This window comes from Pongo pygmaeus, chromosome 16 (genome assembly GCF_028885625.2).
Source record: "Pongo pygmaeus isolate AG05252 chromosome 16, NHGRI_mPonPyg2-v2.0_pri, whole genome shotgun sequence".
In the NCBI taxonomy this organism is placed as follows: domain Eukaryota; kingdom Metazoa; phylum Chordata; class Mammalia; order Primates; family Hominidae; genus Pongo; species Pongo pygmaeus.
Window position 1 is genome coordinate 64,917,032 of NC_072389.2, and position 21,420 is coordinate 64,938,451.

At 43.7% G+C, this 21,420-nt stretch overlaps 1 protein-coding gene across 8 annotated transcripts in view; it reads left to right on the forward strand.

The window, feature by feature from the left end:
* FAM81A (family with sequence similarity 81 member A) overlaps positions 1–4,542 on the forward strand; it is an 85,470-nt gene extending 80,928 nt beyond the window's left edge. For all 8 annotated transcript variants that reach the window (XM_054451907.2, XM_054451902.2, XM_054451904.2 and 5 more), the window contains one exon: positions 2,117–4,542. In XM_054451907.2, coding sequence (XP_054307882.1) covers positions 2,117–2,241 — 125 coding nt within the window. In that variant the 3' untranslated portion in view covers positions 2,242–4,542. The remainder of the gene's footprint in view (positions 1–2,116) is intronic.
* Positions 4,543–21,420: the final 16,878 nt, after the last annotated feature.

The following is a 21,420-nucleotide window of genomic DNA, read 5'->3' on the forward strand; positions in this document are numbered from 1 at the left end:
TCTTGGCTCACTGCGACCTATTCTTCCCAAGTTCAAGTGATTCTCATACCTCAGCCTCGCGGGTAGCTGGGATTGTAGACGTGCACCAGCAGGCCCAGCTAATTTTTTATTTTTAGTAGAGATGGAGTTTCACGGTGTTGGCCAGGCTAGTCTCAAACTCCTGACCTCAAGTAATCCACCTGCCTCGGCCTTTCCTCCCTCCCTCCCTCCCTTCCTCCCTCCCTCCCTTCCTTCCTTCATTCCTTCCTTCCTCCTTCTCTTTCTTTTCTTTCTTTCTTTCCTTCCTTTCTCTTTCTTTCTTTCTTTCTTTCTTTCTTTCTTTCTTTCTTTCTTTCTTCCTTTCTTTTTCTTTCTTTCTTTCTTTTTCTTTCTCTCTTTCCTTGCTTTCTTTCTCTTTCCTTTCTTTCTCTTTCTTTTCTTTCTCCCTTCCCTTCCCTTCCCCTCCCTTCCCCTCCCCTCCTCTCCCCTCCTTCCTTCCTTCCTTCCTTTTCTTTTTTTAGATTGCACACATGAGATCATGCAGTATTTTTCTTTCTGTATCTGTCTTATTTCACTTAGCGTAATGTCCTCCATTTTTATCCATTTGTGACAAATGGCAGGCTCTCCTTTTTTGTAAAGCTGAATAATATTCATCATATGTATATATGCACAATTTCTTTATTCACTAATTTTTTGATGGACACACTTCAGTTGTTTCCATTATCTTGGCTATTGTAAATAATGGTGCAATGAACAGGGGAGTGCAGATATCTTTATGAGGCAGTAATTTAATTTCCTTTGGGAATATATCCAGTAGTGAGATTGCTGAGTCGTATGGTAGTTCTATTTTAAATTTCTTTAGTAACCTCTATACCAAGCTTGTCCAACCCACATCCCGCAGGCCACATGCGACCCAGGATGGCTTTGAATGCAGCCCAACCCAATTTCGTAAACTTTCTTAAAACATTATGAGATTTTTTTGTGATTTTTAAAAAATCACTCATCAGCTATCGTTAGTGTTAGTATATTTGTATTGCCCAAGACAATTCTTTCAGTGTGGCCCAAGGAAGCCGAAAGTTTGGATACCCCTGCCCTATACTGTTTTCCACTATGGCGGCCCCATCCTGCATTCCCACCAACAGTGTACAAGTGTTCCCCTTTCTTCACACCCTCGCCAATGCTTGTACTCTTTTGTCTTTTTGATAATAGCCATCCTAACAGGTGTGAGGTGATAACTCATTGTGGTTTTAATTTGTATTTTTCCTATAATTAGTGATGTTGGCCCTTCAGGTTCCAATCCAGAATTACACATTGTATTTAGTTGTCATGTTTCTTTATTTAGTCTCTATTAGTCTGGATCAGTTTCTCAGTGATGCTGACATTTTTAAAGAATACCAGCTAGCCAGCATTTTGTAGACTATCCCTAGTTTAGATTTGTTTGCTTCACTTTTTTTTTTTTTTTTTTTTTTTGAGACGGCGTCTTGCTCTGTTGCCCAGGCCGGAGTGCAGTAGCACGATTTCAGCTCACTGCAACGTCCGCTTCCTGGGTTCAAGCAATTCTCCCTGCCTCAGCCTCCCGAGTAGCTGGGACTACAGGTGTGTGCCACCATACCCAGCTAATTTTTGTATTTTTAGTAGAGACAGGGTTTCACCATGTTGGCCAGGCTGGTTCAAACTCCTGACCTCAGGTGATCCACCTGCCTCAGCCTCCCAAAGTGCTGGGATTACTGGCATGAGCCACCGTACCAGGCCTGTTTGCTTCATCTTGATATAATTTAGGTGTATTTTGGTATTCTTTAAAAATGTCAAGAAGTGATGTTGTGCCCTGCTCAGGGTATCTTTTCAGGAGTTACATTATGTTGTTTCTCCCAGTATTGGTGACGTGAGCTTTGATCACTTGGTTAAAGTGGTATATGACAGTCTTCTCCATTGTAATAGTTCCTTTTTCCTTTTTGTAATTAAAAAGTAATCTCTAGGGAGAAACTAGAAACTCACCCGTTCCCCATCAAACTTTCATCCCAGAGGTTTTAGCATCTATTAATAATTTGTGCCTGAATCAACCATTACTAGATACTATAGAATTTGATACAGCATTTTAAAAAATGTTAACTCTTGTGAAATTTACCTCTCCTTCAAGGGTTTACAGCTGTCTATGAAAGCATAGGATCCCTCAGGCAAGTTCTCGAGGCCAAGATGAAGCTGGACAGGGACCAGCTACAGAAGCAAATCCAGCTGATGCAGAAGCCAGAGACCCCCATGTGAAGGGAGCTGGGACAAGGTCCTAAAAGACAGTTTTGCCAGTGGGGCTAGGAGCCGGATACCTCTGTAGCCAGGCCGTCGCTGCATTCAGGATTGTTCCATCCATGGCGTGCATGTGCCAAGAAATGTGTTTTTATGGGTCTAAATGTTTACCTTGAGTCTTGAAAATACTCTTTCGTTAAAAGTATGAAATACAGTTTTTACCAGTTTATTTCACTTCTCTAAATTCAATGGAAATCCCCCGCCCTGGATTTTGAAAGGGTTGTATCTTCTTCATTTTATGAATGGAAAGACGACAATTTTTCTTCAATGCTTGATGCACTAATGAAGACTGTTTACTATTTTGAAAAATGTCATGGTGATTTTTTTAAATTAAGAAACTAATGAATCATTACAGGAATGTGTTGCTGCTCACCCTAAATTAAGAGAATGTCCCAGTAGATTAGACTTCAACCTTTGAGTCCAATTTGGATTTTATTATTGTTGTCTATGCATTTCTTATATTGGTTATCTTCTTGTAAATCTGTCTTTTGTAAGGGGAAAGGATTTAACATTTAGAATAAACCCCACCATTTATGTAATGGAAATAGTTTAAACATTGCTAACTGCCATGTGGATTGCAAATTAAATGGAAACTTATTTAGATAATGTAAGGCTCAATATCTGCGTTAACCACCTAGATATTACAGGTTTTAATATTTAAAACTATTTTTGAATTATCCACAACCTGTATAGTGATAGCCATATATTTAATAATGGAATGGTGGTTAACAGTCTATTTATTGCACAATTAATTGTTCACTAATGAAATAGAATGTGATAATTTTTCAGACTTTATGATCTGTTTCCAAAATTGGCACAAAGTGCTAGGGTTTATATACACTTATCGTAACTGTATTTCTGTGCCTTGGTTTTATCATGTCAATGCACTGTACTCTTTAAAAGTTTTGCAGACAAAATAGAAAGTATGATAATCTGTCAGAAGTATGATGTAAAACTGGAATCCTCTGTATTTTTTAAATGTTCTAAAAATTTTATCACTGTTAAGGTATTAATCATTCAGTATTACTAATGGAATAGAAATTCATACTTTTGTATGGACAACAATTCAAATCCATATTGCATTTATAGCACTGTAAGAAACTTTCATCTTGAGCAACTTTGTAGATGACGGGTGTTTTATTTTCAATCGCCATATTTGATCAGTCATTGAAAATTGGCCCCAGTGCTGTTTGTTCATCTCTGTATGTAAAAACTGACAGTGAGACACAACGTTCTGAACTGTGAGGGTGCCCCAGGAAAAAGAAAAACAGGAATACTTTAACAATTAAAAAGAAAAAAATGTTTTTTGTTTGCCAAGGACTCAGGAAAATAAGAAGCATTTTCTATTTTTAGGATAAATCACAAATGAAGTATCTAACTGGCTGTTACTGTTTACCCATATAAAATATGCTGCTAAAGTACATATTTTGCTGTCAATGGCTTGACAATTTTTTTTTTCAAATTTGGACATGAGAGGTTATATAGGGACTATATTATCCAACACATATTTTCTTATTTTTGCCACAAATTTCCACTTAAATAAAAAAAGGCGAATGCTGTTTTGCAATCAGAAAGTGAATTTCTTTTGTGGTAGCGTACACATGGATCATGTGGTTCTCCACGTTTAAGCACAAACCACAGCACAGGAAGCCACACCCCCTCCAGCATCTCTGTCCTCTGGGGTCTTTGAGGAGAAGGAATCAGAACATCGACACCTGGGAGGAGGGAGGCGGGGAGCACCAGCTGGACTGTGGCCAAGGAGTGATGTAAGCAGGTGACACTTGGCTGTCAGGTGAGTTTCTCAGGTGCCTCTGACATTGTCAGCCCCTTCAGATGAGCCACCACAGGCGTGCTCACCTTGGCTACATGTTGAAATCATCCGGAGGAGTTGGGAAAGCTACTGATGCCCCGCTGTGCCTCCTAGACCGATTAAGTCAGAACCTCCGGGAGGTGGGTCACAGGCATCAGTGCAAGCCCGAGGCCTCTGCGTGTTTGGGTGTGCAGCTGAGGTGGTCAGCTGTCGAGCCACAGTGCAGTTCTCTTCTCACCAAAGCTCAAATGAGAATCAGCTTCCATGTTCTTTCCTTTACCAGAAATTTGCAATAAAAAGAAAAATAAAATTTTCAAATAAATGTGGTGTATGATTTTTAAATTGAAAAGTCTTTTAGTATTGAGCTGAAGACTTAATTAGGTAAAATGCCATAGGAAATATTTCTGTTTGCTCTCTGTGGAAACGCTTTGATGGTTGAAATAAAGTGCTCAAGTCCTGGCAGTTCCTCTGAGGACTGGAATGTCATTGGGAGCTGCTGGTCTGTGGGTTTCGGGGCTGTAGGGCCTTCTCTGCAGCCTTCTTGTCTCTGGCAGTTCTCGGGTGTGTGCTGTGTGCCTGTGCTGTGTCCCTTGTGTGTGTCAACTCTTTTCATTTTAACTAGTTGAGTTCAATACCATTTCCCCATTTTACAGATGAGAAAACAGAGTCACCTAAAGGTTAAGCAACTTGCCCCAAATCCTATAGCTAATAAATGGGAGCCATGATTCAAGCCAGGCCGCCTACTTCCGCACTCTGGGAGCATTACCAGCACACTGCACTACCTCCGAAGACACATTTTGGCTTCCCACATAAGTGACTTGCCAGGCCACCGACATCAGCCATATCTACATGAGCTTGGCCTCCTGCCATCTGACTACCCTTGCTTTTAAATGCCCCGATTCCAAATACGTAATGAGGCAATCTAATTAGCTTGTCAAACGTCTTCCCCTGGCTGTATCAATGGAGGCACCAGAGGTGGGGGGAGTTGGTACCACAGGACTTGCAGGATCACAGGCATTTCATCCCCTGCACTTGGGCTGTCCTAGGTCAGGGGCCCTGGCTCTGCACATTGGGAGATGGATTGTGTTAGGGGAGTGTAGAGCAGAACAGAGAAGATGGCTCCATTCAAGTTGTAATTATCCCGCTAGGCTTTCAGGGGGAAAAAGAATCACAAAGCATCGTGACATCAGTCCCTTGCTCTGCCACACAGCCCTCCTGACAGGTTGTTTACAACACGGCAGCTTGCTTCCACCAGTACGAGTGAGAGAGAGGGTGAACAGGAAGGAAGCTAGTCTTTTGTAACCTAATCTCAGAAGTGACAAGCCACCACTTCCACTAGTCTCTTCATGAAAAGCAAGCCCAGCGCACACACAGCGGGAGGGGATCACACAAGGGGCTGAACACCTGGGGATGGGGTCACTGGGAGACATTTTACCGACTTCCTGCTCCAGCCAGAATCTGGACTCTGAGTCTCAGTCGGGTGGGCCTGCAGTGCAGTGTCTACTCTATAAAAGGATACTGCCAAGGTCCTTTAGCTCTGGATTTATAAGGATGACAAAATAACTTTTTGAGATGAACTGAACAAAAAATAGCCCAAGATGAATTGACAATTTCCAATAGTCATGCGAGGGAGCTTAGAAGTGGATCTCCCTACCCAAAAGAAGTGAAAGTGGGGAATCAGGTATGTGTACACCTGGGTGCGGTGGCTTACGCCTGTAGTCCCAACGCTTTGGGAGGCTGAGGTGGGCGGATCACCTGAGGTCAGGAGTTTGAGACTAGCCTGGCCAACATGGTGAAACCCCAATCTCTACAAAAAATACAAAAATTAGCCGGGCGTGGTGGCACATGCCTGTAATCCCAGCTACTCGGGAAGCTGAGGCAGGAGAATTACCTGAACCTGGGAGGCAGAGGTTGCAGTGAGCCGAGATCACGCCACTGCACTCCAGCCTGGGCAGCGGAGTGAGAGTCTGTCTCAAAAAAAAAAAAAAAAAAAAAAAAAAAAAACAGAAGTGAAAACTCTCAGGCTCCACCAAAACCTACTGAATCAGAGGCTCTGAGACGGACACACCAAATTGCTTCAAGTCCTGCAGGTGATTGTAATGTAAAATCTGAGGCCTGCTGCACTAATAAGTAGCCATCAATTACGTGGATTTTTTTTTTTAACAGTCAAGAGGTCCTTAATTTTTTTGGCACCTATTATGCCATAAATTCATAGGGAACAGGTTCCAGCAGCTCAGGCTCCCTTCTGTTGGTTCACTAAGTGTGTGCTTCTCTGGGTAGAGCAGGCTGATGCTTCAGTGGAACCCAGGTACATTTCTCTTTGGGTTCTTTCTTTTTCTGATCATTTTCCTTCAGCGTTTAGGAAACTATCTTGCTCTTTAAGTACTTCATATGCTCAACATATACAGTAATTCTCTTGGCTAGAATCTTGTTTGTTTACAGAAATGCCAACAGCATGCTGGGTAGCACTGTAGACTTCCAGCTTTGCCATGGTAACATTTGTGGGATATTCCTTTTTGCACAGTACCCATTCCCTTGATGTCTACAACATCTCCCTTCTTGTAGATTCACATGTGTGTGTCCAAAGGAACAACTCTATGCATTCTAAAAGGCCCAGGGGACAGAGAGGAGGTGCTTCTCCTCTTTCCCTTTTTTTTCATCATTTAGGCAAATAATTAGAAGATGGTGGTTCCAGCCAAAGGAAAATATGTAGTCATTGGCCGGGCACAGTGGCTCATGCCTGTAATCCCAGCACTTTGGGAGGCCGAGGCAGGCGGATCACGAGGTCAGGAGATCAAGACCATCCTGGCTAACACGGTGAAACCCTGTCTCTACTAAAAATACAAAAAATTAGCCGGGCATGGTGGCAGGCGCCTATAGTCCCAGCTACTCGGGAGGCTGAGGCAGGAGAATGGTGTGAACCCAGGAGGCGGAGGTTGCAGTGAGCCGAGACTGTGCCACTGCACTCCAGCCTGGGCAACAGAGCGAAACTCAATCTCAAAAAAAAAAAAAAAAAGAGAAAAAGAAAAAGAAAATATGTGGCCATTTAAATCATTTAAATGTAAATATAAATTCATCAGAATTAGATATGTCTTAACGTTTAGTTTCTTAGTTGCACTAGCCACATTTCAAGCACTCAGTAGCCTCCCATGGTTAGTGCCTACTGTATTGCCTGTGCGAATGTGGAAGAGTTCTGTAACTACAGAAATTTCTACTGGATGGTCCTCAAAGTGTCCACAGACCAGCAGCATCTAGAGCAATAGTTACCTCACTCTTTCAACGTACAGCCTGATATAGTTTGGCTGTGTCCTCACCCAAATCTCATCTTGAATTGTAGCTCCCATCATTCCCATGTGTCTTGGGAGGGACCCAGTGAGAGGTAATTGAATCACGGGGGCCGGTTTTTCCCCTGTTGTTCTCATGATAGGGAATAAGGCTCATGAGATCTGATGGTTTTATAAAGGGGAGTTCCCCTGCACACACTCTCTTGGCTGATGCCATGTAAGATGTGACTTTGCTCCTCATTCGCCTTATGCCATGATTGTGAGGCCTCCCCAGCCATGTGGAACTGTGAGTCCATTAAACCTCTTTCCTTTATAAATTACCCAGTCTCGGGTATGTATTTATTAGCAGCATGAGAACAGACTAATACACAGCCCTGTCTACAACTCTGCACCATCATCTGTCAGCCTAAAATGAGCTTTGGAGCTGGAAATGCTCTCCGGTCTCATTCCTACAATATTATGTCAGTTGTCCCTGTTAGAATAATTTCCTAGGTCTTTATTTTTAAGATTTTATCTTTAAGCAAGATGAATAAATTCTAGAGATCTGGCCAGACATGGTGGCTCACTCCTGTGATCCCAGCACTTTGGGAGGCCAAGTCAGGTAGATCACCTGAGGTCAGGAGTTTGAGACTAGCCTGGCCAACATGGTGAAACCCTGTCTCTACTAAAAACATAAAAATTAGCCAGGCATGGTGGCATGCGCCTGTAATCCCAGCTACTCGCGAGGCTGACGCAGGAGAATCGCTTTAGCCTGGGAGGCAGAGGTTGCAGTGAGCTGAGATCGTGCCATTGCACTCCAGCCTGAGCGACAGAGCTAGACTCCATCTCAAAAAACAAAACAAAACACAACTGTAGAGATCTGCCGTATAACATTGCACCTATAGTTAACAGCCATGTGTTGTACACTTAAAACTTCGTTAAGAGGGTAGATCTCATGTTACATGTCCTTACCACAATAAATTTTTTAAAAAAGATTTTTATCTCATCTGTCAGTTCTGATCAGTAGATAGAGGTGCCTGGAGCACTGTGTTGGGAAAGATTTGGTGGCTGGCACCGGATGGAGGGGGAAGAGCCAGCCCAAGGCCGATGGGGTGGAGTCTTGTGAACTGCAAGTCTGCCAGGCTTGCTCCAGGGCATCATGGGCATGTGGGATGCCTGGCAAGGGCTTGTTGGCCAGGCGAGTCCAGTGATTCTGATGCTCCCTAGTGAGGGGCCCCTCGCAGGGCTGGGATGAAGGTGAGTCACAGTGAGGCATTCACCTTGATAAATTTAGAGGGGCACCGAACACTCTAAGATTATAATATTTTAATGTAATATTTTAAAAGATCACCATTAATACTAAAAAATTCCAGATGAACAGGGCCGGGCGCGGTGGCTCACACCTGTAATCCCAGCACTTTGGGAGGCCAAGGCAGGTGGATCATGAGGTCAGGAGATCGAGACCATCTGGCTAACACGGTGAAACCCCATCTCTACTAAAAAATACAAAAAATTCGCCAGGCGTGGTGGTGGGCGCCTGTAGTCCCAGCTACTCAGGAGGCTGAGGCAGGAGAATGATGCGAACCCGGGAGGAAGAGCTTACAGTGAACTGAGATCGTGCCACTGCACTCCAGCCTGGGGACAGAGCGAGACTCTGTCTAAAAAAAAAAAAAAAATTCCAGATGAACAAAATATCAAATCTTAACTAAAGACCAGATCTGACTGTGCTATGTGGTGTCATTGTGGAATTGAGGCAAAAGAAAAAGTATTTCCCTCTATATACATGTTTTTATGCAAAAATTGGACATTTTGTTTTTTGTGAGGGTTTTTTAATTTTGATTTTTAGAAATATTACATTGAAATATTATTTACTTGGTTGTTGAGGTTTTGGTCTTCCCTTCTCCTTGTCACCTTTTTTTTTTTTTTTTTTTTAAAAAAAGACAGGGTCTCCCTCTGTCACCCAGGCTGGAAGCTGTGGTGTGATCATAGCTCATAGCTCATTACAGCCTCAGTCTCCTGAGTAGCTAGGATTACAGGTGTGCACCACCATGCCTGGATAATTAAAATAAAAAAAAATTTGTAGCTATGGGGTCTTACTATGTTGCCCAGGCAGGTCTTAACTCCTGGCCTCCAGGAATCCTCCCAACTCAGCCTCCCAAAATGCTGGGATTACTGGTATGAGCCACCACACCGGGCCTCTCACCTTTTGCATTTGAGGCTGCTTTACCCTAATCCTGACCCTGCCCTGATATCTAGAAATTTGGAGCTAAATTCAGTGCTTAGTTTTTATAATTAGCTTATCTTGGGGATAGCTGATTGCTTTAGATGGTGTCTGGTCTGTTTTTATTTTTAATTACCATGCTTTGTTTAATTTTTAAACTTGTAGTTTAATTATTTTTGAAACTGACTTGGGCCACAGGTAAAGCAAAGATCTGACTCTGAGCGGTGTGACTCCTCTGAGACATGGAGGAAGAGACGGCGGGGAGCGAAGATGTTTGCAGATTTCCAGCACTTACTGCCAGTCGCCAGAGAAGTGCGAGGAGCTCTCCACAGCACTACCAGGCCCGCCCATGGGATTCACTATCCTTTGCTGTCCCCACCTGGAGAGAATGAAAACTCCTAGGGAATCTGTTTCAGTAGGGAGAACCCAGAATGAAGGAATGCCTCGGGAAAAGAGCCTTTGGAGATCATGAAACTGCTATTGCAAAATTATAGCTGAGACAGCAAAAGAGATCTGACCTAGCCAACTCCATCTTGCTTCTAAGCTCCAAGCTGTCTTTGTTCATTCCTGGGCATAGGCTGACCTAAGTTTGGGAGGAACTTAGTTTATTAAAACAAGGTGATTAACAGCCCTTTCCGAAAACAAACCCCCTTCTTGCCTGTATTTAATGATGAAATACAAGTTAAAGAAGTTTTTTTTTTTTTTTTTTTTTTTTTGAGACGGAGTCTCACTCTGTCACCCAGGCTGGAGTGCAGTAGTGCAATCTCGGCTCACTGTAGTCTCCCCTTCCCAGGTTTAAGCTATTCTCCTGTCTCACCCTCCCCAATAGCTGGAACTACAGGCGTGAGCCACCAGGCCTAGCTCATTTTTGTATTTTTAGCGGAGAGGGAGTTTTGCTATGTTGGCCAGGCTGGTCTGGAACTCCTGACCTCAAGTGATCTGCCTGCCTTAGCCTCTCAAAGTGCTGGGATTGCGGGTGTAAGCCACTGCCCCCTGCCAAAGATACATTTTTAAGCAAAAATTATTTAAAGCTGATTTTAATTTTTAAAATGTACCTCCATCTTGGCCTGGTGCTGTGGCTTACACCTGTAATCCCAGCAGTTTGGGAGGCTGAGGCAGACGGGTCACTTGAACTCAGGAGTTCAATACCAGCCTGGGCAACAAGGTGAAATTTAGTCCTAGCTACTTTGGGGGCTGAGGTGGGGGGGCTCACTGAGCCCAGGAGGTCGAGGCTGCAGTGAGCTGATTACCCCAATGCGCTCCAGCCTGGGTGGCAAAGTGAGACCTAGTTTCAAAAAATAAATAAATAAAAATAAAAGTTCACCTACATCTTATTAAATATGGTGTTTTTTTTTTTTTTTTTTTTTTTTTGAGATGGAGTCTCTCTGTTGCCAGGCTGAAGTGCAGTGGTGTGATCTTGGCTCACTGCAACTTCTGACTCCCTGGTTCAAGCGATTCTCCTGCCTCAGCCTCCTGAGTAGCTGGGATTATAGGCATGTGGCAGTACGCCCAGATAATTTTTGTATTTTTAGTAGAGACAGGGTTTCACCATGTTGGCTAGGATAATCTTGATCTCCTGACCTCGTGATTTACCCGCCTCGGCCTCCCAAAGTGCTGGGATTACAGGCGTAAGCCACCACGCCTGGCCATCTTATTATTATTTTGAGACTGAGTCTCTCTCTGTCACCTAGTCTGGAGTGCAGTGGTGCGATCTCAGCTCTCTGCAACCTCTGTCTCCCGGGTTCAAGCGATTCTCCTGCCTCAGCCTCCTGAGTAGCTGGGATTACAGGCGAGTGCCACCACGCCCGGCTAATTTTTGTATTTTTAGTAGAGACGGGGTTTCACCATGTTGGTCAGGCTGGTCTCAAACTCATAACCTCGTGATCCACCCGCCTCAGCCTTCCAAAGTGCTGGGATCACAGGCGTGAGCCACTGCACCTGGCCATCTTATTAAATATTTTTATAAAAATAAGCCTATTTACAATTCAGGCATTCAATGTCCATCTAGTTGCCAATGTGTTGTCCTTTCAGCCACATGGTTAATAGCGGCTTCCTGCTCTTATAATCTCTGGATGACTCATTATCTCCTGGTCGGCTTCTCAGTTTCCATAATGTGGGTGACCAATTCATTTATTAAATTATCTGTGTTTGGAATACCTAGGGAGGATTCTGTTTTCTTGAATGGACCCTAACTGACGTAATGCTTAAGGAGAGTAATTTGCCTCTGTAGCTATCACACTGTTTCCCCATACCACCTATCTGCTTTTCCTTTGGTGCTGTGTGGCTCTTGTGTTCTAATAAACCAATACCCTCTAGGGCTAGCTAAGACTTTTTGAGTACCCGACATTGTGCTAGGTGTTCATCCCTGTGTCCGCGAACAAGTCCTGGACAGAGCAGACCCTTGTCCTTGCCACAGGCACCTGCTGGTCCATCTCTTCCTCTGGCCTCACCCAGGAACCCTCTGGCCTAGAGTTTACCTGTCTAGCAGCTGCTGTGCTGCTGCCCAAACCATGCTGGGCAGGACCAAATGCCGAGTGTCTTTAGTAAGTCTTCACCTTCCCTCTTCCTCCTACAAGGTTCTCAGCTACCTCCAGCCTACCTGGGCATTTTTACCAGTTTGTCCACTGCAGAGTTTCACCTCAAGAGGAAGAAAAGGGAGAACATGTTTGTCAACGTTCGTTTCTCCTCCCCACACTCCACTTGTGTAAAAAAGAGAACCCAGCTTTCTATTTCTGCTTCCTCTCTAGGGTGGCCTTCTCACTGTCATTTCTTCCTTTCTAGGGGGATGAGGGAGCCTTAAGCCCCTTAATGGTAGCAGGAGTATTCCTTCTGCACCATGGAAGTGAGTTTGTCATCTGACTTAGGCTTAGAGTTAGTGCCCCTGACACAGTTCTAGGAGCCAAAGAAAATTAGAAAATTCTTTCTTTCATGACAAAGCCTGGCTTTTAAGACTATCGTCTTTCTGTGCTTTCCAGATATCTATTCTGAGTTTCAAAACTGAATGTGGACTGCGTCCTCTTTGAGTTCCTGTTGTAACAGTCCTAGTTCCCTCTTGGGCAAATGGATGCCTCTGCAGAATACGAGGCGAGTCAGGGGGAGGACAAGGAAATGCAAGGGACACCAGTAAATTAGTAAATTTCAAAACTGTTGTTTCCATTAACTACATATGGCTGTCTTCTCCCTAAACTGTGATCTACTTGAAGACAGGATCACATTTTCCCCAATATTTAAAAAATATCTATGAGAAGTCAGGTGCTAATCATGAAAGGACTTGCAGGTTAACTAAGGTCTCAGGTGTCCTTATGTTGTCTCATATTATGACAGCTCTTTATAGTGCCTCCCACACCCATTACAGCACTTAACAATAGTTCCAGATGGGTTAAAATCTCTGATTAATGAGAAATAGAGGCCGGGTGTGGTGGCTTATGCCTGTAATCCCAGCACTTTGGAAGGGCGGATCGCTTGAGGCCAGGAGTTCACGACCACCCTGGCCAACATGGCGAAACCCCGTCTCTACAAAAAATACAAAAATTAGCTGAGTGTGGCGGAGGGTGCTGGTAATCCCAGCTACTTGGCAGGCTGAGGCAGGAAAATTGTTTGAACCTGGGAATTGTTTGAACTGGTTGCAGTGAGCCAGGATCGTGCCACTGCACTCCAGGCTGGGTGACAGAGTGAGACTCTATTTCAAAAAAAAAAAAAAGAGAAATAGAATAAACTAGTAAATCGATTAATGCATTGTTATTAACTGATCTTTGTAAAATGTCTACGTTTGGGGGTAAAACACCAAAAAAAAGGCGGGGGGACAGGGTGTAGTGGCTCACGCCTGTAATCCCAGCACTTTGGGAGGCTGAGGTGGGAGGATTGCTTGAGGTAGGAGACCAGCCTGGGAAACACAGTGAGACTCTGTCTCTAAAAAGAGAAAGAAAGAAAAAAATATCTGAAAAAGAAAAAGAAACAAAAGAAAGGTAAAAATATGGGGCACCACTGAATTAATCATTTATTGAGAATGTCTCCACGCAAAGTGCTTTCATGCACATTTTTTCTTCCACATGTCGTTTCTGGGCAATGTGAAAGATAAATTTTGTTGCAGACTTCTTTTAAACAGGTGTTTTGAAAGCTAGAGGGTCTAGATATGCCTGACTTCATAAAATTCAGGAAGCAGAAATCATTTCAGTTTCACCTCATTTCAACTTTTTCTAAAACTAATCCAGAACTATAGTCTATCACTAGATGGCGCATTAAGCTAAATTTTTGAGAACCTACTGCCCCGCACCGACCCCTGCCAACCTCCCATGTCTTAAATAATGATGACCTGATACATGTACGGGACTTTGTAATTGATAAACCACTTTACCTCCCTTATAATAACCCTGTGTTACCATTACTATTCTCATTCTCAGATGGAGAAACTGAAGTTATGAATTTTAATTGAATATGTGAATAAGCATACATATTTTGCTTAATATTTATGTGTCAGACACTTTGCTACCCACTGAGTAGGAAATTACTGTTTCTTAGCAGCCATCTTAGACCTTAGGGAAACAAAAAGGAATTAAAGAAAAAAAGAAATTACAGTTTCCATTTTACAAATAGAAAAATGAAATATCAAGAAAGTTTGGTCAAGGTCATGTAGCCAGTGAAGCAAGGCTGAACACCCAGCTCCTTTGGCTCCAGGTCTGGTGAGTTTCCTAGCACAGACTTACTCTAGTCCTAAAATTTCTGGGAAGGAAGTCCTGTGTCAAACCTTTGCTTTCTTTGCACACTTCTCTTAGGTCTGCATTTCATAAACCCTTAGAGCTGCAAAGAAGAAAGACAGACAGTAAGAAGGGAATGGGAGTTAACATTATTGCATTCATGTGTAAAGTCATTCATTTGAGGTCGGGCCCAATGGCTCACATCTGTAATCCCAGCACTTTAGGAGGCAGATGCGGGCAGATCACTTAAGTTCAGGAATTCAAGATAGGCCTGGCCAAGATGGTGAAGCCCCATCTCTACTAAAAATACAAAAATTAGCTGGATATGGTGGTGTGCACCTGTAATCCCAGCTACTCGGAAGGCTGAGGCAGGAGAATCACTTGAACCCAGGAGGCAGAGGTTGCAGTGAGCTGAGATTGGGCCACTGCACTCCAGCCTGGGTGACAGAGCAAGACTCTGTCTCAAAACAAAAAAACAAACAAAAAAAAGTCTTTCATTTCAACCTGAAAATCCCTCCTCCTTTTCATCACCCCTCCTGCTACGTTTCTAAGGTGTCTCTGTGACACCTTTTTCTAGTGGATCCCCACTGCCCATTGTAGTTTTAGGTAGCTTGGCCCTTTGGATCAAGCCTCCCCATTATTTTCAGGTTTTCCTCATTGAAAATGCTTGGTGGTGGTAAGCAGTTCCCTCTTTACAATGTGAGTTCCCCGACTCTGGGCCCTTAATCCCTCTCAGAATATAAACTGTATTCTAATATCTAGAAAGAAACCAATAGTTAATAGGAAATTAATATGTATTGTTGAATAAATATTATTACTGAAAATGTATTAAAACATAGAGGTAGGTGGTATTGTTTCTATTTGAGGATGTTCTCTCTCTCTTTCTTTTCTTTCTTTTTTTTTGAGACAGTTTCACTCTTGTTGCCCAGGGTGAAGTGAATGGCACGATCTTGGTTCACTGCAACCTCTACCTCCTGGGTTCAAGCGATTCTCCTGCCTCAGCCTCCCTAGTAGCTCGGATTACAGGCATGCGCCACCATGCCTGGCTAATTTTGTATTTTTAGTAGAGATGGGGGTTTCACCATGTTGGTCAGGCTGGTCTCGAATTCCTGACCTCGGGTGATCTGCCTGCCTTGGCTTCCCAAAATGCTGGGATTACAGGCGTAAACTACAGCGCCCGGCTGAGGGTGTTGTTTCTACTTGAAGCATCAGTGAATCCGCAAATGATATTAAACTATATGGAATGCTAGTTATTATAAAATGTACTTTCAGCAGTCTTCTGGGACTTGACCACCTTGTGGATTGTACTAGAAATGTCAGGTATGGTGACTGCTCTGCTCACCACTCTAAATGAAACTGTACCCCCACAGTCTCTGTTGCCCAGGTGGCCTATGTCCCTGGTCACAGCTGAATGGACTAAGGCAGATGTGCTATCAAGAACAACCAATCACAAGTGCGCAGTAATCTCTGATATGCTTTGGTGCAAAAAGCTGAGTTGAGTCAACAGTTATTTAAATTTGTGTGCAGTCACTTCCATTTGCTGGGGGACGGTGTGGTTAGGGAAGATTGATATAAATTACCTCATATCTGGGTTACATGGATAAGTATCCTACAGTTGCTTAAAATACATTAAATACATTAAAAATAAAAATACATTAAAATACATTAAAATACATTTCAGGATTCTTTGGTTTGAAGCATGTGTTTTGGAAAGGACAGGGAGAGGAAATTTAAGAGGTGGAGTGAAATCCAGGGACCCTTCACCTTCCGGAAAAAGTGACGGGGCTTTCTGGTGTCAAGCAGGTGACAGGCTCTGCAGGGTTTTGCCCCTGAGGGTTTGACAGACAAAAGCAAGGCAGCTGTCACATAGGGGAAGGAACACAAGGCAAAGAGTTTGAGTCTTCACTCTTCCGATTATGAGATGTCTGCCATTGGACAAAAACGTGTGTGTGTGTGTGTGTGTGTGTGTGTGTGTGTGTGTTAATTTGTGGAGATGGGGGTCTCACTATGTTGCCTAGGCTGGTCTCAAACTCCTGGCCTCAGTCAAGTGATCTTCCTGCTTCAGCCTCCCAAAGTATTGGTATTACAGGTGTCAGCCACTGCACCTGGCCAAAACTATAAGTTTTCAAAGAGTTGTCCACATATCTGTCAATTAGCAATAAATTAATAATACTAGGTTGGAGCAAAAGTGATGGCAAAAACTGCAACTACTTTTGCAGCAAGCTAATAATACCTCTAGGAGTCTGTTTTGTATGTTTTATTATGCAGAATAATTCTTAAGGAGCTTCTTCCAAATGTAGGTTTTGTTTAGAATCTACCCCATGAAGATTCTGCTTCAGTGGTTCTGGACATTCACCGAGCCCTGGGGTGAGTCTAACTCAGGTCGTCCTTGGTCCACATCTTGAAAAATTCCGCTCTGGATGAAGAAACTAGAAACAGGAGACAAACTTCATCCCAATTGATGAGCTTCTTTCTGGCTGCTCAACTGGACCATGGCCACCCTGCAGGATGCTAGAAAGTCTGCAGATTTGGGAGTCCCGGTCGCTTAAAGGAGCAAATACCAGACTGGGTCTTCTCCAAGATGGCAGGATCATCCTCCTTTAAGGCAAGAACAGAGCAGCATCTTCTCACCTGCTCATTCTTAGGTGTGAGAGTGTGAACCTAGGAAGGAGGAAGCCAATCAAGCAGGAGTGATGTTGAGTATTTCTTGAGAAAGCAGACATGGTTTCTTCTACATGGATGTGTTCTGGAGGCTAGTTTGGGGGCTAAGCTGGCAAAGGTGAAGAAGAGACTCAGGTGGCTGAAAGAGCAGCTGCTTAAAGTGCAAAGTGGCTAGCCCCTGGGCAGATGCTGATTAGAGAGAGCCCTGTAATGAAAGTGGGATTAGGGGCCGGGCGTGGTGATTTATACCTGTAATCCCAGCACTTTGGGAGGCTGAGACAGGTGGGTCACGAGGTCAGGGGTTCAAGACCAACTTGGCCCAAGATGCTGAAACCCCATCCCTACTAAAACTACAAAAATTAGCCTGGTGTGGTGGTACAAGCCTGTAATCTCAGCTACTCAGGAGGCTGAGGCAGGAAAACTGCTTGAATCCAGGAGGCAGAGGTTGCACTGAGCCCAGATCCCACCACTGCACTCCAGCCTGGGCGACAGAGCAAGGTTCTGTCTCAAAAAAAAAAAGAAAGAAAGAGGGATTAGGTTAGAGCTATGAAGAGAAGACTCCACTCTGTGTGTGTGTGTGTGTGTGTGTGTTTGAGACAGAGTCTCGCTCTGTTACCCAGGCTGGAGTGCAGTGGCATGAACATGGCTTTGCTCACTGCTGCCTTGACCTCTTGGGCTCAAAAGATCCTCCCACCTCAGCCTCCCAAGTAGCTGGACTCACAAGCGTGTGCCACCTCGCCCAACTAATTTTTAATTTTTTTTGTAGACACAGGGTCTCTCTATGTTGCCCAGGCTGGTCTCTAACTCTGGGGCTCAAGCAATTCTCCCGCCTTGGCCTCCCAAAGTGCTGGGATTATAGGTGTGAGCCACCGCACCTGACTGAAGAATCCACTTTCTCAGCGATGGCTAAATAAGCTTCAATGTCAACCTAAACTGGTTCCTTATGCAAACTGCAGTGTTCTTTCACCAGCTCAACATGCTCAGTTGTTTTCGTTTTTCAGCAAACAGGCTATAGCTAGGCCACTCCCTTGATATTTGCATTTGACTGGAAACTGAAAAAAGTGAAAACTGATGCAAATCTGATCAGTTGAAATAATGGGTTGAATCTAATAAAATAAAATGTAACACGGAATAGGCATATTAAAAAATGCTCACTATCATTAGTCATCAGGGAAATGCAAATTGGAAAAGGATTTGAAGGTCTGGCATGAAAAGCACATTGAGTGCCGGGGGCGGTGGCTCATGCCTGTAATCCCAGCACTTTGGGAGGCTGAGGCAGGTGGATCACCTGAGGTTGGGAGTTCGAGACCAGCCTGAGCAATATGGAGAAACCCCATCTCTACTAAAAATACAAAATTAGCCGGGCGTGGTGGCGCATGCCTATAATCCTAGCTACCCAGGAGGCTGAGGCAGGAGAATCGCTTGAACCTGGGAGGTGGAGGTTGTGGTGAGCAGAGATCACACCATTGCACTCCACCCTAGGCAACGAGAGCAAAACTCTGTCTCAAAAAAAAAAAAAAAAAAAAAAAAGAAAGAAAGAAAGAAAGAAAAAAGAAAAGCACGTTGAAGTTCTGGCATGGTGGCTCATGCATGTTATCCCAGCATTTTGGGAGACTGAGGCAGGAGGATGGCTTGAGGCCAGGAGTTTGGGACAATCCTGGGCAACATATTGAGACCCCATCTATACAAAAACAATTTTTTTTTTAAATTAGCCAAGGATGGTGGCATGCACCTATAGTCCTAGCTACTTGGGATGCTGAGGTGGGAGGATCGCTTGAGCCCAGGAGGTCAAGGCTGTATTAAGTTATGATTGTGCCACTGCACTCCAGCTTGGATGACAGAGCAAGACTCTGTCTCAAACCCCCCCGCAAAAAAAAACAAACAGTAACCCACAATGAAATACCATTTCAACCTCATTAAGAATAAAAAATGACAGGCAATAACATGTTTTGTGTGCTTTTGTTTTTTTGTCTGTTTGTTTGGAAAGAGTCTCACTCGGTTGTCCAGGCTGGAATGCAAAGGCATGAACATGGCTCGCTGCAGCCTTGGCTTCCTGGGCTCAAGAGATCCTCCTGCCTCAGCCTCCCCAGCTGGGACCATAGGTGCATGCCATCACACCCAGCTAATTAATTTTTTTTTTTTTTGAGACAGGGTCTTACTGTGTTGCCCAGGCTGGTCTCAAACTCTTGGTCTCCAGCAATCCTTCCACCTCAGCCTCCCAAAATGCTGGAATGACAGACATGAGCCACTGTGCCTGGCCAATAACAAGTTTTGATGAAGATGTGAAGAAATTTGGAAACCTCGTATATTGCCAGTGAAAATGCAAACTGGTGCAGCCCCTTTGGTTTCATTTACTTATTTATTTTCGAGATAAGGTCTCACTCTGTTGCTCAGGCTAGAGTGCAGTGATACAATTATAGCTCACTGTAGCCTCAACCTCTTGGCTCAAGTGATCCTACCCACTCAGCCTCCTGAGTAGTTAGGAGTATAAGTGCAGGCCACTACACTCAGCTATATTTTTTTATATATATATATGTATATATATACGTGTATATGTGTGTGTGTATATACGTGTGTATATATATACGTATATATACACATATATAAATACATATATATATATTTTTTTCTTGGTAGAGGCAGGGTCTTATTGTGTTGCTCAGGCTGATCTTGAACTCCTGACCTCAAGTGATCCTTCTGCCTTGGCCTCCCAAAGTGCTAGGATTACAGATGTGAGTCACCATGCCACACCCTGGAAAAGAGTGTGGTAAACAAGTAGTTCCTCAAAATGTTAAGTATAGAGTTCCCATATGACCCAGCAGTTTTACTGCTAAGTGTGTACACCAAAGAACTGAAAACCTAGGTCCACACAAAGACCTGTACAAGAATATTCATAACATGACAAAAAGGAATTTGAGGAAATCTAAAAAAAACAGAATATTCAAGTAGCATTTTCATAGTAGACAAAAGGTGGGAACAACACAAATATTCATCAACTGATGAATGGATAAATAAAATGTGGCACATAATACAATGTAATATTATTCAGCCATAAAAAGAAATGGAATTGTGATCCATGCTACATCATGGATGACCCTTGGAAACATTCTTTTTTTTTTTAATTAAATTTTTTGAGACACTATCTCACTCTGTTGCCCAGGCTGGAATGCAATGGCCTGATCACGGCTCACTGCAGCCTCGATCTCCCAAGGTTCAGGTGATCCTCCTGCTGCAGCCCCCAAAATAGCTGGGAATACAGGTGCTCACCACTATGCCTGACTGATTTTTGTATTTTTAGTAGAGATGGGGTTTCGCCATGTTGCCCAGGCTAGTCTCAAACTCCTGGGCTCAAACAATCTACCCACCTCGGTCTCACAAAGTGCTGTGATTATAGGTGTGAGACAGCACGACCAGCCTGGAAGTATATTTGAAGTGAAAGAAGCCAGTCACAAAAGACCACATAGGGTATAATTTCATGCATTATAAAATGTTCAGAACAGGCCAATCTATAAACATAGAAAGTGGCTTGGTGGTTTCCAGAAACTGGGGTGAAAGTGGAATGATAAGTGACTGCTAGTGGGGACAAGGTTTCTTTTTGGAGTGATAAAAATATTAAAACACTCTCTACCAATAACTTGGAGGAAAATAAACATTCGACGTCCATTTAAAAACGTAATACAGATAAAGATGTGGTTGTGCCTTTGGGTTCAAAATATAACTGGGTTGAAGTGGATGTCTCCTGCTGCCTGGCCAGCTTGTGCCTTCTTTTACTCGGGTGACAGCCTCTGGCTTCTCTTGAAGAACAAGCCCCGGTTCTGTGTGGTTCTGGTGGAAATGTTATTGAAAGGACTCCTTACCTCCCACTAAGGGGCAAATACTTTGGCTTGGAAATTTGAACTGAATTAAATGGCCTAAGGAAACTGTTGAGATGGAATCATTCTCAGGATAGCATTTGAAATCTTTCCCTCTCTCCCTCCCTTCCTTCCTTCCCTCCCTCCCTCCTTCCTTCCTTCTTTTTTTTTTTTTGAAACAGTTTCACTTTTATCGTCCAGGCTGGAGTGCAATAGCATGATTTCGGTACACTGCAACCTTCACCTCCTGGGCTCAAGTGATTCTCCTGCCTCAGCCTCCCAAGTAGCGGGGATTACAGGTGCCCGCCACCATGCCCAGCTAATTTTTGTATTTTTAGTAGAGATGGGGTTTTGCCGTTTTGGCCAGGCTGGTCTCGAACTCCTGACCTCCCACTCCTACTGCCTGCCCTCTCTTGGAGATTTTTGGAAGCCCTAGCCCAGACCTCCTGCATCAGATTCTGCAGTTCAACAAGATCCACAGATGCACCGTATACTCTTTAATGTTTGAAAAACTAGAGCAGAGGTTGGCAACCACGGCCGCACATTAGAATCACCTGAGACACTGGAAAACCATCCCAATGCCCAGCAGCACCCAAGATCAATGACATCAGCAAGTACGGTCTAGGCATCAGCATCATCG